Source organism: Leuciscus leuciscus (genome assembly GCF_965113295.1).
Source record: "Leuciscus leuciscus genome assembly, chromosome: 1".
NCBI classification, from domain to species: domain Eukaryota; kingdom Metazoa; phylum Chordata; class Actinopteri; order Cypriniformes; family Leuciscidae; genus Leuciscus; species Leuciscus leuciscus.
In genome coordinates, this window is record NC_138725.1 from 22,285,401 (window position 1) to 22,308,067 (window position 22,667).

Genomic DNA, 22,667 nt, shown 5'->3' on the forward strand with positions numbered 1-22,667 from the left:
AGACTAGACGGGGCTTTCTTCTGTGTAGATATAAACAGTGTTCGAATTGTGTCAAAGCACCACCTCCCACCACTACCACCACCACCACCAAAAAAAATTAAAAAACGGAATAATAAACTGTGACTATCAGCGGCTGGAGTGCCCGCGTGAGCCACTGGGGGGCACTCCTTCTCTATTTATCATTTCTTCTTATGGCTTTACCTGGACTGATTATGCTGTATGTCTTTCACCTGTTTTAGATTATGCTTGTTAGCTTCTCTGATTTAAGCCTTGGTTTTCCTTTGTGTACTTTTCGAAGTCATGTTACACTGCAAGCGGTTCACTACAAGCTGATTATCGGTTCACATCATCGCTTCCGGAACGAGACACGAATTCGAATTCGAATGCGCATGCGTCGTGTCTGAACGCGTTGTTGTCTTTTGGAGCTCTATCGATTTGATTTATAATTCTTGATTTTCTCTTTAAACTCAACATTTTCTACTTTTCCTCACTGAGAAGCACTACTGCTCAAACTTCATAGTTACATCGCGAACTGTTGAGCAGACGCGTCTCAAGCCTATTAGTGATCCAACGTTGGATACTCTTATAGGTTATGTCCGTGGATCACGGCTGAACGCGTCTTCTCCACACTCACTGAGAAACAGATCCACGACCTTTTAGTAAGACAAGCTGAGCTGATAGACCGGCGGTTAGCTCTTGAAAAATCACGCGCCGATGCACACAAATCAGTGATTGACGTTACTAACCCGCTGACTCCGACCTCGTCTACTCCGTGCGTTACTCAGCATCGGTCCCGAGCGCCGAGGTCGCGATCAGCCATGGTCTCGTTCACTCCGGCTCCAACACGCCACCACGAAGCCTGGATGGTTTCGCAGCGGAAGACGCGAGTCAGGTCTAGACCAAGACTCTCTCCGCCCCTCCCGGTTTTCGAGTTATCCACACAAAACCGCTTCTCCCCTCTACACGAAACAGAACGCGATGCTGTGATCATCGGCGATTCCATCGTTCGGCACGTACACACTACGTTAGGTAAAAGTAAGGTGCACAGTCACTGCTTTCCTGGTGCTCGTGTTTCTGAAATCGCTGCTCGTGTTCCCGAGATTCTGAACGGTGACGAGCGCGTCGGAACTGTGGTCCTGCACGCGGGAGTGAACGACATCAGGCTGCGCCAGACGGAGATTCTGAAGAAAGACTTCAGGAATCTAATCGATACGGTACGCAGCACATCGCCCGAAACAACGATTATTGTGTCAGGACCGCTTCCCACGTACCGACTAGGTCATGAAAAGTTTAGTAGACTATTCGCGCTAAATGAATGGTTAATGTCATGGTGCAATGAGCAGAAACTGCTATTTTTTAAATAATTGGAATCTGTTTTGGGAGCGTCCTAGGCTTTTCCGTGCCGATGGCTTACACCCAAGCAGATTCTCCAAAATGTTAAATACCGTTAGATGACTAGTAACCAAAAGTAACTAGTAACTCTGCCGGCCCCGCCTCTGCGCCTCGCAGTAGGTACCCTGCGAGGGCCATGAAGGTGGCGCTGACATGGACCTTGTCTGTGCTATCTCCACCTGAGCCTCCTATGCCTTTAGTCCCATCTGGTCCTGTGCTTCCTATGCCACTGGTCACGTCCAGTCCTGAGTCTGTTCCGCCCTTGTCTCCATCTAAGTGTGCTCAACCCTGGTCTCCTGTCAAGTGTGTTCCACCCTGGTTGCCTACGACGCGTGCTTCCCCATGGTCTCTTGCCCTGCTCCTGTCTCCAGGTCCCCTGCCTCTCCACGGGCCTGGCCCTCCATCCCATCCCCCGTTGACCTCCCCCCGGAGCTCTTAGGAGCGTTTGGAAGCCGTCCAGAGCGTCCGGGGGCATGCCCCCCCGTAAGAAAATTTTGTACATTTTAAAGATAAATTAATTAATCTGGTGCATTTTGAGTCCCCCGAATCTGCTGTTAAAAATAAATATGATATTCTCTGATTTAGATATCTGCATCTGATCATCACATTTCAATTATTCAAATTCTCAGTGTTAAGCATAAATATATGATAAAAGTAGGCTGATTTTAAAATAAAGATTTATTTAAAATAAAAGTTCTTCTTTTGTCAAAATTACATTTCTAGTCTAAACAGAGGCTTTACTCCCTTCAAACTTAAAATGGTTCATTACATCACTGTTGGAAAACACTCTTTTCAGAATATTTGTTTAGCTTTATAAAGGGAATTTATTTCCCTAATTTGTACTCTCTATATCTACTCTTTCCTTACTCTCAGGGAACTGAAGTTACGTTAGTAACCGAGTACGTTATTTCTTATTTTATTTATTTTTATACTGAAAATTGTTTTAACCCTTGTGTGGTGTTCACAACCCAATTACCCCTGTGGTGTTCCCGGACAAAAATGGCCGGACTATAAAAAATAGCTTATAAATCTCTCATTATACTATATTTTCACCCAATATTGGATTCAATCTTTTTGTCAACTTGTTCGCTTTCAGTTAGGACTGGTTTTATATTTCTATTTGCATCTGATTAATCGTAGGCCTCATTTATTTGAGAGTAGGCATCTCATTTTTTAAGTAAAAAAAACATTATTTTTGAATAATTTTGGAAATATTTAATAAAATCTGAAGAAAATTGGCACTGTTTATCACACTAGTCTACTTTAATTTTTCACCAGGAATTTTGTTTTGAAAAACTTTTAACGCCGTTTCCAGGAAACATGACGTTCAACCCGGAAACCGTAGCAAAACGTTGCACACCGTTTTGAACTTGAACATGCCCCTGATGATGGGACAGTTTGATCTTCGGCTGACAAATCAGAGGAAAGGGGCATTTCATTCCCGCCCACGTGTAGAAATCGAATATTCAAGCTGTTTATTAATTTTGGTACCTCAGAACGAAAACCGAAAAAATAAAGCTGAATTCTTGTTTTTCGGTTTTTTTTTTTTTTTTTTAAGATAAAAAACTAAATAGGAACTGTTTTCTCATTTTTCTACTTTAAATATTAAATAAAAAAATGACTGAACAAATGATACACGAATTGTGTGTGATTTCTGTTCGATTTAGGTTATTTTATAGGAACAAAGAATGTTTACAGTATGCATGCTAGTAAAGATAGCCCCTAGCTTCATATTAAATGCTAAATATAACACATTTTCAAAATGAAACCATGACTTGAAACCATTTTAAACCGCGACCGGAATATGATACAAATTCTCCATGGTGTTTTAAAGTGAGCTTTAAGTAAAATTGTAATATTAATAAATGATATTGTGTCATGTAGCTTGAGGCTACCTGTTGAGCTAATGCACCTGCTGCAGGAGCATCCTATTCCATACAGTATTTTTTTTAAAGAATTTTCAAGAACAGTTATTTTTTTGTTGGTTTTCTAACAAGACTTAAGATAATAGATGGATTACTCTTTTATACTAGTGAAATGACAGAGATTTAGATGGTTAAGCAAAGAATACAGGAATACAGGCTATGATGGCTGAATTCAAACAAAAGAACAAGGATAAAAGAATAATGAAGATTAAGTCTCTCTCTTGCAAATGTGTTAAATGTTCGGCGATTTACATGAATGGGCCATTTCTCCTCACAGACATTAGTCAAAGACTGTAAATGGGTGTTTACAGGGCAATAAAATATCTGAAAACATCTTATCAGCTTTTTCTAAAACTTCTCAAGCCTCCCATGATATGGTCTTACAATAGGCTTCATAAAATGCATAATTTTAGAGATATCATCCTCAGATTTGAAATGAAGCATGACCACACTTGTAGTAGGCAGTGGCCCATCTTACCAGGTCCACCAGAATTTATACCGTAGTTTACCCACCTCTTTTTTTTTACCACTACACCTCTGATTAGCACTATATAAATGCCTCATTCATTCATTAGATTCTTAACAGCCACGATGAGCAACGGACATTTTGTTGTTTAATTGGTTTCTATTAACTCATGTTCAACCCAACATGAATGTGTGAGATAAAACAATTTTGACGTGATTTGTCTGTTCAGAGCACTGCAAAATCACTCTCTGACAGTAGGTGGCGCTCATGTAGAAATAAAGCAATGTACATAGCAGCGCTGTGCAACTTTCTCTTTCTGACACTGCTTATTATGGTGAAGATAAAACGTCAAACAGTATTTTCATGTTTTCTAACAGAAGTTCATGTTTTTGTATTTGCTCTGGTGCTTATCAACAATACAGAGACGAGAAGCTTCCAGATTCTTCCTCTCTTAATGTTAGAAAGGTGTTGGAAATGATGTGATTGCTTACAGATTACATGTCAGGTATGCGCCATCTAGAGTTTCATGACCAAACTAGTGATTTAAAACATAAATCATCTTCATGATATTAAAATAGATCATAATTGTGCACAGCAGTTGTTGACCAGATATGATTGGATTAAAATTACTATTGAACTCATCAGTGATCTTGACTTTGAGCTTCACTTTTCATTTCACTTTTGTCTCATTTGAAATCTCACTTGATTTATTGTTTCTTTTAGACCTGATGGACGTGAACAAGAAAGGAAAAACAGAAGCCAAAAAAATCGGTCTCCTGCCCTCAGTGTAAAAAACGCTTCACATGTAAATCAAGTCTGAAGATTCACATGAGAGTTCACACTGGGAAGAAGCGGCTCAGGCTTTCTCTCTGAAATCACATCTACTCTCATTCTGAAGAAAGACAGTTTAACTGTGATCAGTGCGGTAAACAGTTTCATTGAGCTTCAGTCCTGAAGAAACACCTGAAGATTAACACAAAGGAGAAGATTCATTCGTAATATTACAACACTGCAACAAGAGATTCAGTCTGTCAGAGACGCATGAAAGGAGAGAAACAGATTTGTATTATAAATGAATTTGTATCACTCAGCTTCTCTCCCACTTCTACTCTTCCAAGCAAATGCAAGATATACTCTCATGTACCTCTGAAACTGGACACTTTTCTTCTCTTCTTCTCTTGAGATGCTTTGGGTCTTATCAGTCAGTAAAGAGAGAGATCTGTCTAATTCACTTTTACTTAGTGTTTGTATTTGCTTCAAAAAATTATTGATTAAACTTATTATTCTTTTTATAAATGACTCATTGTTATTTTACATTTTTATCAATATAGCTATTAAATGCCTAATTGATATTTTACCACACACATGACTGACATTGAATGAGATTGCTGTCTGTCTACATTATTAACAGTTTCACCCTTGATATCCAGCAGACATGTTCACAAGTCCCTAAAGGCCAAGTCAAGTCCCAAGCCTTTTTTTCTATTTTTAGCAATAGATATTTCGGCTAGTTATTGTAATTAACTGACATTTTAGACTGACAAGTAGAAATCAGTTTTGACAACACTTCACAACACTTAAGTATTATTTAAATCATTAATAAAATTTTTACTCACAATAAAAAAACATTAGGCTACTTTCAATCTATATAACATTTATACCATTTGGAATGCAGGGACTGTTGTAACTCTGTAAAATAAAATAAAAATAATTACAAAAAGGATTAAAGAGTTGTTAAAATAATAAAATAACCAGAAATTAGTAAAGAGTGCAAGGAATTATAAAATCAAAAAGAAATGCATGTCAGTGAGATGATTGACATTTTATTGTCCAATTACGTGAAGTTTATGTCGAAGTCCCGCCCCACCGCATTAGTTGCTGTATGGAGGAAGCCATTTTCTTTTCTCTGCGTGACTGTGTATGGAAGTAAAATAATGTCAAATATTTTTTTTAAATAAAAAAGCCTGTTGAATTGCACTATTTAGAAAATTTTTTACATTGGATCTGTAGGCTACATCCACATCGGGCAATAACATTAATCTCGTTCACAGTAGAGAAAGATGCATGTAGGCTACACAGGAAAAGTAACCGTGAAGACACTGAATTTAACATAGTTGTCATAATAATGACAAATACACATTGCCGTAAAGGAGTTTTTTGAATAAATGGCTTGTTCTAATTTTGCTGGTCTTTGTCAACAACACGCGCATGCACCTCCTGCTAGTGAGGTTGACTAACAGCAGATAGAGAGAATGCTCAGCAATCTACTGCTTTTCCTCTAGTTCCTGGATGTCAATGTAGAAGTTTCTGTCGAATTTGAACCACTGAATTTGTAAAAGCGAATTTGCAAAGCGAAATAAAATGGACCGGAAATTTTTGTATAAAATAAGGTGATTACATGCGAATGATTTCGTCATGCGCTGAATACTCAGTCAGCGCTGTGGCGATAGTTGTGCTGTCATAGACAGCGAGTCCAGTTCTGTGCCCAGAAAAGATATTCTCTGACTGGGAGACAGTGAACTCTTCGCCCAATTGACTTTGAGACCTAGATTCTCGAGATGTTCGAGTAATATGGTCCTGTGTTCTATGAGCTCTGAATGTGATCGAGCTAGAATCAGCCAATCATCCAAGTAGTTCAAAACTCGTATGCCCCGAAGCTTCAGGGGTGCAAGCGCCGCGTCCATGCACATTGTAAGTGTACGGGGTGCTAGGGACAGCGCGAACGGCAGGACTGTGTATATGCCTGGCCCTCGAAGGCGAATCTCAAAAATCGCCTGTGAATGTGACGCTATTTGTATTTGGAAATATGCGTCCTTCAGATCTATTTACATAAACCAGTCCCCTTGGCGAATTTGCGTAGAATTTTCCTGGTTGTGAGCATTCTGAACCGGCGTTTCAAAAGCATTTTGTTCAGCTGTCTTAGATCTAGAATGGGTCTGAGACCCCCGTCTTTTTTCGGTACCAGAAAATATCTGCTGTATAGGCCCCCTTCGCTCTAAGCTTGAGATAAAGGCTCTATGGCCCCTTTGCTCAACAGTTTCGCTATTTCGGTTCTAAGTAGATGTGCTACTTCCTTTTCTACCGTAGTTTCGATTCGTGCCGCGTAACGGCGGGGACTTCGAGCGAACTGTAGCAAATAGCCTCTTTTTATAATGTCCAGCACCCATTCTGATACCCCGGTGAGCTTTGCCCATGCACTTGCATGAATAGCTAGGGGTTGAATGAGATCTGGGCTCTGGCCGCGACATGGTGGCGACCGGAGAGCTTCGGTATGCTGTAACATTGACGCCGTGCTTGCAGCGTTCGAGGCGGGGGGCACACTGATCACAGCGGGCAGCCTGCCCGCGCTCGACTCTCCTATGGCAGCGGGGGGAGCCCCGTGGGGCTTGTCATGTCTGTGAGTAAATGTGGGCGCGGGACAGCGGGCACATCTACTACACTGAAAACACCGTCGGCTTGAGCTGACTGTATGTGTGTTGGTTTCGTTTTTACAGAAACTGTGAGACATGCAGTGTGTAGTGTTTGTGGGCACTGGGTTGTGGGCACATTCACTACATTTAATGCACGATTGACATGAGTTGCGTTTATGCGAGCGAGCCCTGTGTGGCGGGCTGTACTTGTGTGTAGGAATGAGCACTGGGCCGTGGGCATTTTTTCTACACTCATAACACCATCGGCCGTGGCCGGAATACCAGAAAATACACTCTTTATGGGATTTACCTGGGTCGCCGTACCTGGGTCGCCGTAAAAACGGTGTTTGAGTGCAGGCAAACGGGCTGTGGTACCGGCTTGTTTTCTGCAAAATACACTGGAACAGTCGCATTTTCTGGAACTGAACGAGCGAGTAGTTTTGGTGGAAGTCTGGCCGCAGCAGGACTTGAACACCGTCGTTTTCCTAGGCGGGCTAGGAAGACTTTGAGACCTCTGGCTTTATCTCAATCTTAGGCCGGGGGCCCACGCGGAGGGGGGCAGCGGCCAGCAGACCGAGAGCGTGGTCTCGGGTCCCGGGCCTGTCGATGCTGAGAAGCGTCGGCGGGCTGCGGCTGCGGCTGGGAGCTTCGAGCAGACGGCTGTTTTGAACGGCCTGCTGTGAAGCTGGAGCGCTTAGGCAGGAAGTGTTTCATTGCCTGTGACATTTTCTGCACCTCAGCGAATCTGTCCGCGAAATCCTTGACAGACGATCCAAAGAGGCCGGCAGAAGAGGTGATGGCGTCAAGGAACTGAACCATAAGTGTCTCTCCGCTACGGTGAGAGAGGCCATGCTCCGCCTTATGGCCTGTGCAGCGGACTTAGTGGCGCGAAGAGCTAGGTCCGTGGCGCTCCTTAAGTCCGGCACGCTGATAGCTCCCGGTCCTTCCTCATCCAGTTTACGGAGAAGTTCGGCCTGGAAGATCTGCAGGGTGGCCATTGAGTGCAGCGCAGAAGCAGCCTGTTCAGCGGCGGTGTAAGCGCAACTGTGCATGGCTGAGGTCGTGCGGCAGGCTTTAGATGGTAGCGCTATCTTGGCACGCCGTCCAGCGGAGGGAGGGCAAAGATGGGCCGCTACAGCTTCTTCCACGGGAGGAAGGGAATGGTATCCTCTGTCTTTAGCACCGTCCACCACGGAGAATGCTGCTGAGACAGAGGTACACATTCTGGCTGAGAAGGGGGCGTTCCAAGATTTTGCGACTTCTTCGTGAAGCTCAGGAAGAAAGGGCGCGGGTCTTGAAGATGGCGAAATGCGGTCCCTTTGGAGGAAACATCCATCCAGCCAGTTGTGTGCAGGGTCCTCAGGCGCCGACCATGAAGCAGTGAGAGCTATAGGCCCATCAGGACAGCAGTGATGTGTGAACTGAATTTGGCAACAATACAGTGAATTACAGTTACGTTATTGAATATTTTTCATAAAAATTCTACATTTACAATTGTATATACAATTTTAAATATATATTTTTCCCAAAATAAGTGTTGTAGTATAACCACCAGGACAGCAGTGATGTGTGAACTGAATTTGGCAACAATACAGTAAATTACAGTGAAGTTATTGAATATTTTTCATAAAAATAATAAATTTACAATTGTATATACTAATTAAAATTAAAATTTTTCCCCAAATAAGTGTTGTAATATAACCATCAGGACAGCAGTGATGTGTGAACTGAATTTGGCAAGAATACAGTAAATTACAATTTATTGATTTTTTTTCATAAAAATCATAAAAATTCTACATTTACAATTGTATATACAATTTAAAATATATATTTTTCCCAAAATAAGTGTTGTAGTATAACCATCAGGACAGCAGTGATGTGTGAACTGAATTTGGCAACAATACAGTGAATTACAGTGAAGTTATTGAATATTTGTCATAAAAATTATAGCCTACATTTACAATTGTATGGGCCATTCTACCAGAAACGTACATTTCCACTTATAAAAAATCTTGGGGGAAAAAATATATTTTTCTTAAATCTGAATGTTGAGTCATATGGAGGACATGTTAATTTATGAGAAATACATATCATGCCATCTCAGCATGTTTTTATGATTAAATCAAATACATTTTTATATGCATTTCACCCCTAAAATGTCAGGCCCTGTCACAGACAAATTTGTATATGTTAGAACGGTTTCCTTATGAATTTCTTTGATACAAATAGCATTTTCTTATTGATCACATGTCCCTGATTGTATCTAACATGGTTTTATAATTCCTTTAAGAAATATAAGTAACTTTTCGGTCAACTGAAAATAACCACATAGGAGATTTTTATAAAAACATAGTACCCCCACCTTCATCTACACAGTTAAAGAGATTCATTAATTAATATTTCCTCAAATAGTAAACTTTTGTCATAATTTCCTGTGTGACAGGACTGACCATGGCGTGACAGGACTGACGGTACTGTGACAGGACTGACTTTATGGATTTTGATGATGCAGAACAAGTTATGTTTTGTGTTCTTTATTTAAGTTTTGATTGGCATTTCTTTTTTTAATTATTATTATAATTTTAATGTTAATGTAATATTAGACTATGGCAAAATTCAGCCAAGGACATCATTTTACTATTGCATGCGTTAAATACATAATATATGCAATAAAATTAATAAAAAAGAACAATAACATTAATTTGTATGGCCGTGTCGCACAGGAATGTGACAGGGCCTGACGGTTGGCCATTTTACACTGCCATTAGCCTACTCAGCCTGCTAGCATGCTAGCATAAAAACTGTTAACATGCAAGCAAGGAATTTCCTCTGAGTGATACCCTTTAAAGCGTATTTCACACATTTTTTGTAGAGTTTTATGTAAATGTGACACGACTGACCAAAACATAGGAACAGTTGTAAAATAGAATTTATTTTTAGAATTTATATATAATTTCATGTTTTTGATCCGTTGATGTGAATGATAACAGCTTAAACTTGTTATTGATGGAGTTTTTTTTTCCCTAAATATCATTTTTTAGCATAACAAAACTATGAAAGACGTAGCTCCAATTTGGTTGAAGACAAGGACATGGACAGGTTTTGTAATTTTCAAAAGTGTTTTTAATAAAGAAAAACATATTTGAGAACCTATAATGAATGACATATTCCTTTACAGAACAACTCACAGAAATCAACTATGAGCCAGTTTTAGAATTTTTTGGAAGAAATACTTTTTTATTCACTGTAACAATTCAAGGACAGATAATGTACGTTTCTGGTAGATTTAAAATATATTTTCCAAAAACAAGTGTTGTAGTATAACCATCAGGACAGCAGTGATGTGTGAACTGAATTTGATGACAGTGAAGTAAAGTTACTGACTGTTTTCGTAACGCTTTTCGGGTTTTGCACTTTGCAGACGGTCCCTTCGGATCTGTCTCGCTGCCGCCTGCGCATAGAGATCAATGTATTTTGTCCACTGCGAGGGAAAGCTCGTTTGGAGGAAAATTAGGTCGTAGCTGCTTGTCTACATTACTACGAATAAAAAGAGGTGTTATTTGTGCAGTAACAACATTTAGCTCACAAGTTATTGACCCGGGAAGTTCGAATCTGTGAATTTACTGCCAAACTTTACTCAACTGTCTAACTTGTCTGAGGTGAGGAGATCAGTTCACGGTATTTCTCACATTTACAAAACCATCACACACACTTTATACAGTTTGATTAAGCGACAGGCTCATTTCTGTATTGTTTGCATCGATCACAGCGATACTTGTGCGTCTTTTCTGGCGTCTTCCTTCTGAAATAAACATTTAGTGCAGCAGCAGCGAGCATGAGGAGAATATGTGGAGTTCATTCAGACCTGAGCGATTGTGTGTTCGTTTGTGTGATTGTTTCTTCAAGTCAAAAGTCAAAGTTTGAGATCAGTGAGGGGAATTGATGGGAATCGATCTCAAATAAATCAAGTGAAAATCAAATTAATCAAAAATCAAGGGTCATACTGGAACAGAGACTGCTAAATGCTTTACATTGAGCCACGTGAGGCATTAAATTAATACTAATATATATGAAAAGCGTTTTACTCTTGGAATATTTGGAACAAAACAAAGTTTTATGATAATTTTCTATTTCTGCGCATATACATTTTTTTTAATGATCTAACTACTATATAGCAATTAATGTAGTTATCATAAGATCAAACTAGCTATATTTAGATTAATTTGGACATATTATGTTGCTGTAATTAAGAAGATACGTGTCATAGTGATGTTTTATCCATGTCATAGTGTGAGAAATAACAGTATAATCTTTCAATAGAGCAGTTTTACAGGCTTTTGTCATCTATCTGACTCAAATAATGTGTTTCTAACAGCAAACACTCAGAATAAAGTGAGATGATCTGCTGATGATCCTGAATGGCTTGTTGAATGAGTGTTGATAGTCTGAGGCTCATCAATATTAACAGATCTGCTGAAAACACTCTTTGTTTCATGACAATAGTTCCTGTTTTCACCTCATTTATTATGCTGATGTCTTCAGATCTCCTGTAAATTGACACTTAAAGCTCATTTCATTGGTGTCAACAGACTGAGGGGATTTGTTGACTATACTGTACCTTTATTTCTGTTTTTATGATTTTAACTGTTTTTACCATTATTTTTATATTTGGAAGAATTTAAATTATTTATATAATTTTCTTTAATTCTAGATACCTGTCTTTTAATGAAGAAGCAGAATAATGTTAGGATTAGCCATACAAATAATGAATTGATTGGCATCAGTTACTGTAGGATGAATAGATAGACAGACATAAATGCATACATACAAACATAAGTCCAACATATAAGAAATAATAATAAAATAAACAACCCACTCCACTTGAATGCAAAACGCTTGTGTTATTTCTCACAGGGTTATTCATTTGAGCTTGTGTTTCTGGTGTCCCACTTTCACATAGAAGTCAGTGAAGGAAAAGTCTAGTGTGAACGGCCATTACTAATTCAAACGTTTTTTGTCAAATAAATATAAATCTCAAAGTTGGTGTCAACATATGGCAGTATTGTATATTTTAATTGTAATATCATGTTAGATAATTGAGTCATTTATCAAATCAAGTATATTTAAAAGTGTTTGCTAAAGAAACATGGGATTTGTGCCTATAATGTTTTAAAAAATTATAATTGGAAGATAAATGTACCTCATTCATGGAAAGTTTCAAGGACATATAATCAATTTATAAAAAGGCATTCTGCAAATGATCATAATATTCTAGAAGTGCTATTTATGTTACATAGAAGTGTCATTTATTATAATAAAGTCAGTAGGCTAATTGATATGTTTTTGATTTTGGGCAGATCAGCTCCTCCTACACCAATTACATCATCAGTGAAGCTCCTCCCACAGAAGTTCAGCAATAAATGCTGTAAATTCCTGCAAAGACTGAGTTTATTAAAGAGGACAGTGAGAACATGAGTGATCCAGAACCCTGCAGAATGAAACACACTGAAGATCCTGAAGAACAAAGAGGTTGGTGTTTATTCTTCATTCTTTCATGATCCTGAAGAACATTCATGTTAGAAACATTCAAGCACTTCATCACATTTAGACAAACAGGTAAACTATGAAATGGTACAGAATGTTCTTTTTTTTTTTTTTTTTTTACAAATGGTCAGTAAAGGGAGGTTTGAGACATTTTTATATTGATTGTCAACATCAGATCAAGCTAAATACTATTTTAACTTTTATATTACAATTATTTTATATCTGGTTCCCATTTTGCAACAAAGTTACATGAATTTTAGTCATTTTCAACATAGTTTACAAAATTACATATTTTTTTAGGAATACCAAGTTACTGATAAAGTTGTATTTGTCAAATATCATACAAGTTATTCATAGTTATAGAGATTCTTCTTACATAACTTTGGTAACAGGGTTGATGGTTCAACACTGTACAGTTTGTGTAAAAACAAAGACAATGGATTTAGATTATTCTCTTGTCCTCCCATCATGCAGTAGAACGAGCCCAGATGATGTCACTTCCTGAGTGTCACAATTTTAAGAAATGCTCTGTTTTCAAAAGAAGGAAAATCATGTCAGGAGTCACAGGGTTGAGTGAAACAAGTAGGACACTGGTTTCTGGTGTCCCACTTTCACAGGTATATGAATAGAAGTTAGTGGAAGGAAAAGTCTAGTGTGAACGGCCATTAATAATTAAAAATGTTTTAGTAAAATAAATATTAATCTCAAAGTTGGTGTCAAAATATGGCAATATTGTATATTTTAATGCTGACTTTTTAAATGTTTTTATATTGTTGACTGAGGTCAACTTATGACGTTCGCTTAGTTTTTACATTCAACAGCATCAAAATGAATAAGTCATAGGCTATTTTCTACCCTGGTTTTGAGCCTAGCTCCTGAACGCTTGGTTTTTATTGGCGTGCCACATTAAAGACTTGGAAGTAAACGCCCACTGCTATGATTGGATAACAGTTTTGCATATTATAATGAGTTTCATGTAATGCGAGAATCGGTGGGTGGGGCTAAACAGGCAGTGTTGAAGTAGGCGTTGATAATCTTCTGCGGAGGCGGTGTTTGACACCCTTTGGCGTCATAGATCCCCACTTTGAAATACCTATCGTTCGCTGTGCCTGGTGTCAATAAAAGCTTTTTATTGGACTAACAAGGAAGTTTTCAGTTCTGAAACTTATAGAATATTCTTATAGTATGATGACCTCTTATACTGTATGTCAAAAGCTCAAGGAAAATTGTATTTCTCAGTTCATCACCCCTTTAATATCATGTTAGATAATTGTGTCATTGATCAAATATATTTAATAGTTCTTGCTAAAGAAACATGGGATTCGGGCCTATAATGTTTTTAAAATAATTGGAAGATAAATTTACCTCATTCATGGAAACTTGACCATATGTGACCCTGGATCACAAAACCAGTCTTAAGTTGCACGGGTATATTTGTGGCAAAAGCCAACAAAACATTGTATGGGTCAAAATTATCGATTTTTCTTTTATGCCAAAAATCATCAGGATATTAAGTAAAGATCATGATCCATGAAGATATTTTGTAAATTTCCCACCTTAAATTTATAAAAAAAAATATTTTTGTGAGTGGATGCAGCACAATCGCCTATAGAAATGGACAACTTTAAAGGCGATTTTCTCAATATTTCGATTTTTCTGCACCCTCAGTTTCCAGATTTTCAAATAGTTGTATCTAGGCCAAATATTGTCATATCCTAACAAACCTAATATCAATGGAAAGATTATGTATTCCGCTTTCAGATGATGTATAAATCTCAATTTAAAAAAAATTACACATAAGACTGATTTTGTGGTCCAGGGTCACATATAATCAACATATAATCAACTTAATAAAAGGCATCAAATTATCATAATATTTTATAACATTTGTCTACTTTCTACTATTACATCAGGGCTCTATTTCATGTCCTTTTAACTTTATATTTCTCTCATTGAATTATTTTTATGTACTGAAAATTAAATTTATAAATTTTTTCTTTCATGTCAGACCTGATGGAAGAGAGCGATGAGAGTGAAGAACTGAGTGAAGTGGAGGAGGAACATCATCTCAAACCTGGAGAAAAACTTTTGAGTCGCACAAAGACTAAACAGACATTTTTAAAGAAAAGAAGAGCCAAGAAATCTTTCACCTGCACTCAGTGTGGAAAGAGTTTCACAAGAAAATGTAGTCTTGAGCGTCACATGAGAGTTCACACTGGAGAGAAGCCGTTCACATGTGATCAGTGTGGGAAGAGATGCTCTTGCAAACAAAATCTTGCACATCACATGAAGATCCACACTGGAGAGAAGCCGTTCTCATGTGATCAATGCAGCAAAACATTTCGTAGGGCATCAGACCTGAAGTCACACCTGACAGTTCATATGAAGGAGAAGCCACATTCATGTTCTGTGTGTGGAAAGAGTTTTTCACTGCGGCAACATTTAAAAGTACATCAAAAAAATCACACTGGTGTGAGAGAGTACATGTGCTTTGAGTGTGAGAAGACTTTTATGACAGCGAACTGTTTAAAACTGCACCAGAGAATTCACACTGGAGAAAAACCTTACAAGTGTTCACACTGTGACAAGAGATTCAGTCAGTTGGCCAATCTGAAAACACATGGGAGGATTCACACTGGAGAAAAAACCTACAAGTGTTCACATTGTGACAAGAGATTCAGTCACTCATCATCTCTGAAAACACATGAGATGATCCACACTGGAGAGAAACCTTACAAGTGTTCACATTGTGACAAGAGATTCAGTCAGTCATCATATCTGAAAACACATGAGATGATCCACACTGGAGAAAAACCTTACAAGTGTTCACATTGTGACAAGAGATTCAGTCACTCATCATATCTGAAAACACATGAGATGATCCACACTGGAGAGAAACCGCATGAATGCCATCAATGTGGAAACAATTTCACATACAAACATATTCTTGACCGTCACATGAGAGTTCACACCGTAGAGAAGCCGTTCACATGTGATCAATGTGGGAAAAGTTTCAGTGATTCTTCACACCTTAAAGAACACATGAAGATCCACACCGGAGAGAAGCCATTCACATGTGATCAATGCGGCAAAACATTTATCTGTGCATCAGCAATGAAGACACACCTGACAGTTCATACGAAGGAGAAGCCGCATTCATGTTCTTTATGTGGAAAGAGGTTTTCACAGCGGCAAACTTTACATGCACATGAGAAAACTCATACTGGTGTGAGAGAGTACATGTGCTTTGAGTGTGAGAAGACTTTTATTACAGCGAAATGTTTAAAACGGCACCAGAGAATTCACACTGGAGAAAAACCTTACAAGTGTTCACACTGTGACAAGAGATTCAGTCAGTCAACACATCTGAAAACACATGAGAGGATCCACAGTGGAGAAAAACCTTACAAGTGTTCACATTGTGACAAGAGATTCAGTCAATCGGCAGATCATAAAAGACACGAGAGGATTCACAGCAGAGAGAAGCCGCACACGTGTGATCAGTGTGGAACAAGTTTCGCTGTTAAAAGTCTCCTGAAGCGACACATGAAGATCCATGCAGTGGAGAAACCACATCACCGCAGTCTGAAATACGAACACGTTAAGTAGTTTATTTTCATGTGCTGAGCAACATGAAGTCTCTTCTGTGCAAGTTAGTCACACATCACCCTATAGCCAAATCTCTCCTCTCCACCTATAGCTGGTGTGTGGTGAGCACAGGACACTTTGTTGATTTGATTGATATCTATTAACTTGTGTTCAACCAACAGGAATCTGTTATTTGTCAGTTCAGATCTATGCTAAAAAACAAAACAAATTCGCTCTCTGACAGTAGGTGGCGCTCATGTAAAAGCAGAAAAAAGCACTATACAGGGCTCTAGACTGCTACTAAATGGTCACATTTTGCGACTTTTTTTTTTCTGCCGGTGCGAGAGAGCTGCCATTTCTGCTGCATATGAGAAACCTCACATGGCAAACAAAAGCAGAATGGATCCACGCTACTCGCTTGAGCTGCGCAGTGCAAACATTTTATCAGCTCAGAGCAATAGACAGCGGTTTACTCGTGGGCCGATCTCGATCACGAAACAACGTTACTACACAGCGCTGGCAGATCCATTGAGAAAGCATTTCACCCAAAAAGGAAAAATAGCCCATGATTTACCCACCCTCAAGTCATCTGTAACGGTCACCAGCTGGAGTGCCCTTGAGAGCCACCAGAGGACACTCCACACAGATCACTGGCCACAAGAACATCCAGGCACAGGAACAGTTTCTTTCCACAGGCCATTTCCCTTCTGAACACTTAACATGCCCCCCAATGCATATGCCTGTAAGTGCAATACTCCCACTGTCTAGTGCAATATTCTATTCTCTAAGTCAGGTGATATTTATATTTATATTATTCATACTACTCAAAATACTGTAAATATGTTCATAATCTGTAACATGCACTAGACTCCCACTGTCTAGTGTAATATTCTCTAACTCAGGTGATATTTATATTTATATTATAATTCATATTACTCAACATACTGTAAATATGTTCATAATCTGTAAATGTTTATTCAGACTAAACCCAACTGTGACCCCTTTTTTGACTTTTTATACTATTTTTATTTTTTTTATATATTTTATTCTTAGAATTTGTATTACTATGTTTCTTGTTGTATTTGTATTTGTATATGTGCACTGGAAGCTTCAGTACCAAGAAAAATTCCTTGTGGGTGCAAGCACACTTGGCAATAAAGCTCTTTCTGATTCTGATTCTGATTCTGACATCAGGCTATTATCACTCCCTCACAAACTACATTTCCCATAACTCACTGCCTGGACTTATCATCACTGATTGCATTCACCTGTGCCTCATCACCCTGTTAGTCTCAGCCTATTTATGCCATGTTCACTCATTCACTCACTGCAAAATTTTGTTTTAGTGCGACACTGCAATTCCGAGCATTCTCCTGGTTTTCTTGTCTCTTGGTTTTGGATTTCTTGCCCTGTTCCCTGGATTACTCTTTAACCTCTGCCCCCTGCCTGTTTTGTTTGTTTGTTTGTTTGTACGGACTGCCTGCCTGTGTTATTGACCCATTGCCTGTACTTTCTATTATGCCTTTGGATTGCCCATAATAAAGCTGTGTTTGGATTCTCCACCTTCGTGTCTTGGAGTAGTTTGTGACATCATCCTAGGTGTATATGACATTCTTCTATCAGATGAATACAATCCAAAGTTATATTATAAAAATGTACTGGCTCTTCCAAGCTTTATAATGCAGTGAATTGCAGTTTCTGTTTTGAAGTCCATAAAAGTGCATCTATCCATGATAAAAGTGCTCCACACATCTCCGGGGGGTTAATACAGGCCTTTTGAGAAGAATGTAAAATACAAATCAGATGACTTTAGGGTGAGTAAATCATGGGCTAATTTAAATTTTGGGGTAAAATATCCCTTTAATTCAGTTTTAAAAACATTACAGCGAGATCTAGTGAGAAAGCATTTGAATTCAGTGCAGTTTTAACAACACAACACAGAATTATCTGTTATTAACCATACACTGTATATCAGATCAAACAACACTGACTTGGAAGCCAGGAGAAACATTGTGCCATGAACGAATAAGTTCATGAAGTTTTAACCCTTGTCCCAGCCAGCACAGCCATGTGGGGCCCAAATGGGTTTGACCTGGGCTATCTAACTGGGGCCCAGCCAGTTTTGCACCCAGTTTCCATGTAGGCCCCACATGGGTTTGCCCAGATGAAATGAACACTGCTTAGTGTGCACACTACAGGCTGTTTAATGTAACACTTCAAATCAGTGTTGGTGGTAATGAGATAATTAAGTGATTGAATAATGATTGTGCATTATTGATGAACACCTGCTGTTAACAAGCATAATCACTGAAGGAAAGAGAAACACAAGAACTACTTCCAGCTAGGGCTGGGCGATATATCGCACGATGTTGTTATGCGCATCTCATCAGTAAAGCCAGTTCCTTTATTAGTAGTAAATCACCATCACCTGCTTTCAGATGGAGCGGCATTTACTACAAAGAGCCGTAATTAACTGACAAGCTGAGCCATATCGCATTAATATCGCGGACGTATCGCCAACGATAATTAATGCGATATGGCTCAGCTTGTCAGTTAACTACGGCTCTTTGTACACAGCAAAAACTCCCGTGTTAAATTAACACTCCTGGGAGTGTATGAGTCCACACTCAAGAGTGTTGAAGTTAATGAGATAATTAAGTGATTAATTTAGTGATGATTGAACATTATTGACGACATCTGATGTTAACAAGCAGAATCACTGAAGGAGAAAATCTCAAATTGTAAGCCACCGTTATGGTGATCAGTGTTTGCTTTAGTTGGACTCTTGACCCTTATATTATTAACTTTAGATTTTGTTTGTCTGCTGTATCTGAGTTATAACTGCCAGATGAACAAAGAAAAAAAGTGATCTGATGGTGTTGGTTATATTATGATAATCATCATTTGAACTTGATCACTGAACTCATTAAGATCCTTCTTTCTGACTTCGATTTATGTTGTTGATTACAGCATAACTGTGATTCTGCATAAATATCCAGAATTTTAGATATAATACAAAGGATTTCTTAAAAGTTGTTTAAAAAAAAAAACTTTCTTTTAGGCACACACAGACGTCAAGATTCAGTCTATGCATCTCAACAATGGTGATGAGCAGAATATTCAGTTAGGAAAAGTAAATTACATAGACAATTCAGATCATAATTTATTCATACCACAATGCATGATTGGAGCCATTAATGAGTTGTGATTGGTGGCAGCCACTGCAACATGCTTTATTATTGTCACCATTGTTGAGATTCACAGGCTGATTATTGATGTATGTGTTACTAAATAAATTATTTTGAAAGTCTTTTTGATAAGAACAATGTTTAATAAATATTTTGGATTATATGAAAAATACTGAAAATCATATGCTGTAGAATCACAAAGCTGCTGCTAACAAGTTAAATTCCCTGTGTTTCTATAAGTTTGGATATGTGGGAATTTGATTAAGAGGGGAGACATTTATGTTTTTGTGTTAATTTAAACTTACCTGATGCCACTGAAGGGCAGATGCTGACAAGTAATAAGAGAAGAACAAGTTGTTTTCCCCATTTCCGTGGTGTTGCGTCTGTTACTGGAAAGAATATATATATATACATATAAAAAATCAGTGTTGTATATTGATGCAGACATAACATAAAATTTGATTTTCTAATCAAACCGTTTTTGGAACGATAATGTTACAGGAGGACGCATGGACAGAAACGTTAAAGGTAACACTTTTGTTCCGTCATTAATGAATAACTACACAGGAACAAATGAGTAATGCAATTTTAACACTATAGTAACTACAATTAACTAACAAGAAACTCTGATTAACGAATTAGTAATTAATAGTGCTTAGTTGAATGTGGTAGAAATCAATACAATTTGTTCCATACCTCCCAGAAAACTAAAGTGAAAAGCATGATAACTCCTTAAAACTGACTAAAGTCATTGTAAACTTTTAAGATTTTGTAAGGTTTTGGATAGTAATGACTCAAGTGTTACTCCATCCTTCTAAATAAATGATTACCTCTTTACTTTAAGAATTTTTCTTAGACAATTGAAATTAAATAAGTTCACAGTTGTAATATGCTCATGTTATTGGTACATTAGTTTATAAACCTAAATGGCATTTGGACATTTTATGGCAGTCAGTTTCTGCCAATAAAGTGAATTATCTTGAGTTTTAATAAAAGTGTACTCCTCATGGCTGTGCACAGAAGCAAGGTTCCCACCAGTAGAGGCGGAGACATGAAGAAACACCACTATGTATAATAATAATAATAATAATAATAATAATATATTATTTCAAATTAATTACAAAATCTGTGACGTGCCTTCAATTACCATCAAAATATTTTTTACTTGTGCTGTTTACTTTCTAAATAAAGTCTAAATTGTGCCTTTTGAGGCAGGATTACTTTTGTAGAAAAGGTTCATACTGTATATATATGTATATATATTAGATTAGATATAACTTCACATACAAAGGTTTTAAGTGATCCTCTCATGATAACATGAAATGTGTTGAGTCTGTATTTTGTATTTTCAGCATTTGTATTTTGTATGTCAGCTCCATTGTATTTTCTTTACTGTATTATTGTTAACATATTTAAACTGAGGAACAAGTTGAAATTATTTTCCTGCGATAATTGACAGTTGTCCCAGATGTTTACAGAGCTTAAGTTTTTTAACCAAGAATATTTGTTTATGATTTTTATGTCATCTTAGAAGATGAATGTATCATACCTCGGCATCATTCCACGTGAGAGCGTTATTGAAAAACCTGAAGCATCTTCATCCATTGGCAGACCATCCAGCCTGACAAACTGTTAAAGGGAAGTTTTGTGTGTTATTATAATTTTTTACCATTAATGACATTTCATGTAATTAAATTAACAACTTTCATTTAAAGGTACACTATGTAATTTTTATCCCTTTACCGGTTAAAACACAAAAAGGCAACCTAACCCCTGCCACTCACACACCAGACACATGGCAAAGTAGCCGGAGCAACTTTTCTCTATTTACGTATATGACGCGACACGCACGGGTGAGTGATGTATGTACGCAATTCCCTATGAAAACCATTCCGACAGGTCTAACATATAAACACTTATAACAGGCTTACCATAGTGAATCAGCGAATCATGTTTGTTTGAATCATGTAATGACTCATTAATTAAACAAGAAAAACTACCTTAAATAAAATAAAATTAAAAATAAATAAAAATATATGAACAAAGAAGCATCATGATGTGAAAAGACATTTAAGATTTTGCACTAATCAAATAAGTATTTTTTAGTTTTTGTTTACATTAATCATGCAAACTTGTTTTTGAGTCAAATTTTCTTGTTTCCAAGATGCTCTTTATGACATTTTGAAAGCATGCTGGAGAACATGATCATCAGGCATCACACACACTTGTTAAGGTAGAGAAATGCAAAGGTTTTGGACTTTTGGACTGTACACACTGACAAGAGAAGTAGAAGACAAGAGAAGCCTTACCGCCAACAATCGTCAACAATAAAACTATAAAATACATTCATAAGAATCAATAACTTTAGCTGATAATAATAATAATATGAATAAATATACTACAGATTTAACATGCATATTTGTTGTTGTTTTTTATTGTCAACAATAAAAATATACAATACATTAATATGAATCAACTTTAACTGACATAATTGTCGTTGTTTTATTGTCTAATGTCATCATTATAATTAAGAAACAAACTCAGGTTTTCTTTAGTGCACATACTGTATTAGATCATTCTTCTGATTAGTCATTACAGAGTCCCAGGTGTGCTACAATTCATGTTAAAATAACAGTTATGATGTGAAACGTTGAATAATGCTCTTACCTGAAGCTCTCAAAGCTATGAGAAGACAGAGAGACAGGTAGACAGTCCAGACCGCCATTCAGAGATGGGCATTAATACATGGAAATGTATTTAAAATACAAATACAAAATACTGTGTGAAAAAATGTATTTAAATACAAATACAGTATTTTGTATTTTGAAAATACACAAAATACATGTGAAATTGGCCATCCAGTGCAGGGATAGGTCACAGTGAACGAAGAAACTACATAGCTACATAACTACCTCATCTTTCTTTCTTTCTTTCTTTCTTTCTTTCTTTCTTTCTGACAATTACAAATAAACTTGTGCAAAATATCAGCCATTTATATAGGCTACTTATTTCTGGTTACAATGTAGTCTATTACTTGTGGTGAACACTATTCAAAAATTCATAATGTAAAACTGGGAACCTTTTTCTGCTATCTAGCAAAGAATATGGATGGGCGATATGACTGAAATCTCATTTTACTTCACAGTAACAATAT

At 37.6% G+C, this 22,667-nt stretch overlaps 3 protein-coding genes across 4 annotated transcripts in view; 2 read left to right on the plus strand and 1 right to left on the minus strand.

Moving 5' to 3' along the window:
• Positions 1-5,071, plus strand: part of LOC309498402 (uncharacterized protein) — a 201,848-nt gene extending 196,777 nt beyond the window's left edge. Inside the window, exon 5 of the mRNA XM_082169118.1 lies at positions 4,507-5,071. Coding sequence (XP_082025244.1) covers positions 4,507-4,603 — 97 coding nt within the window. The 3' untranslated portion in view covers positions 4,604-5,071. The remainder of the gene's footprint in view (positions 1-4,506) is intronic.
• The window catches only part of LOC309502391 (uncharacterized protein), a 71,347-nt gene extending 56,433 nt beyond the window's left edge, over positions 1-14,914 (minus strand). The window contains exon 1 of the mRNA XM_082174798.1: positions 14,824-14,914. The gene's annotated coding sequence lies outside the window, so the exon portion shown is untranslated. The remainder of the gene's footprint in view (positions 1-14,823) is intronic.
• Positions 1-16,947, plus strand: part of LOC309499641 (uncharacterized protein) — a 55,591-nt gene extending 38,644 nt beyond the window's left edge. The window contains exons 1-2 of one of the 2 annotated variants that reach the window (XM_082171004.1): positions 12,633-12,722; positions 14,746-16,947. In XM_082171004.1, coding sequence (XP_082027130.1) covers positions 12,665-12,722; positions 14,746-16,346 — 1,659 coding nt within the window. In that variant the 5' untranslated portion in view covers positions 12,633-12,664 and the 3' untranslated portion in view covers positions 16,347-16,947. Of the gene's footprint in view, positions 1-12,632; positions 12,723-14,745 lie in introns of those variants that run through there. The other variant, XM_082171005.1, reaches the window with a different exon arrangement.
• Positions 16,948-22,667: the final 5,720 nt, after the last annotated feature.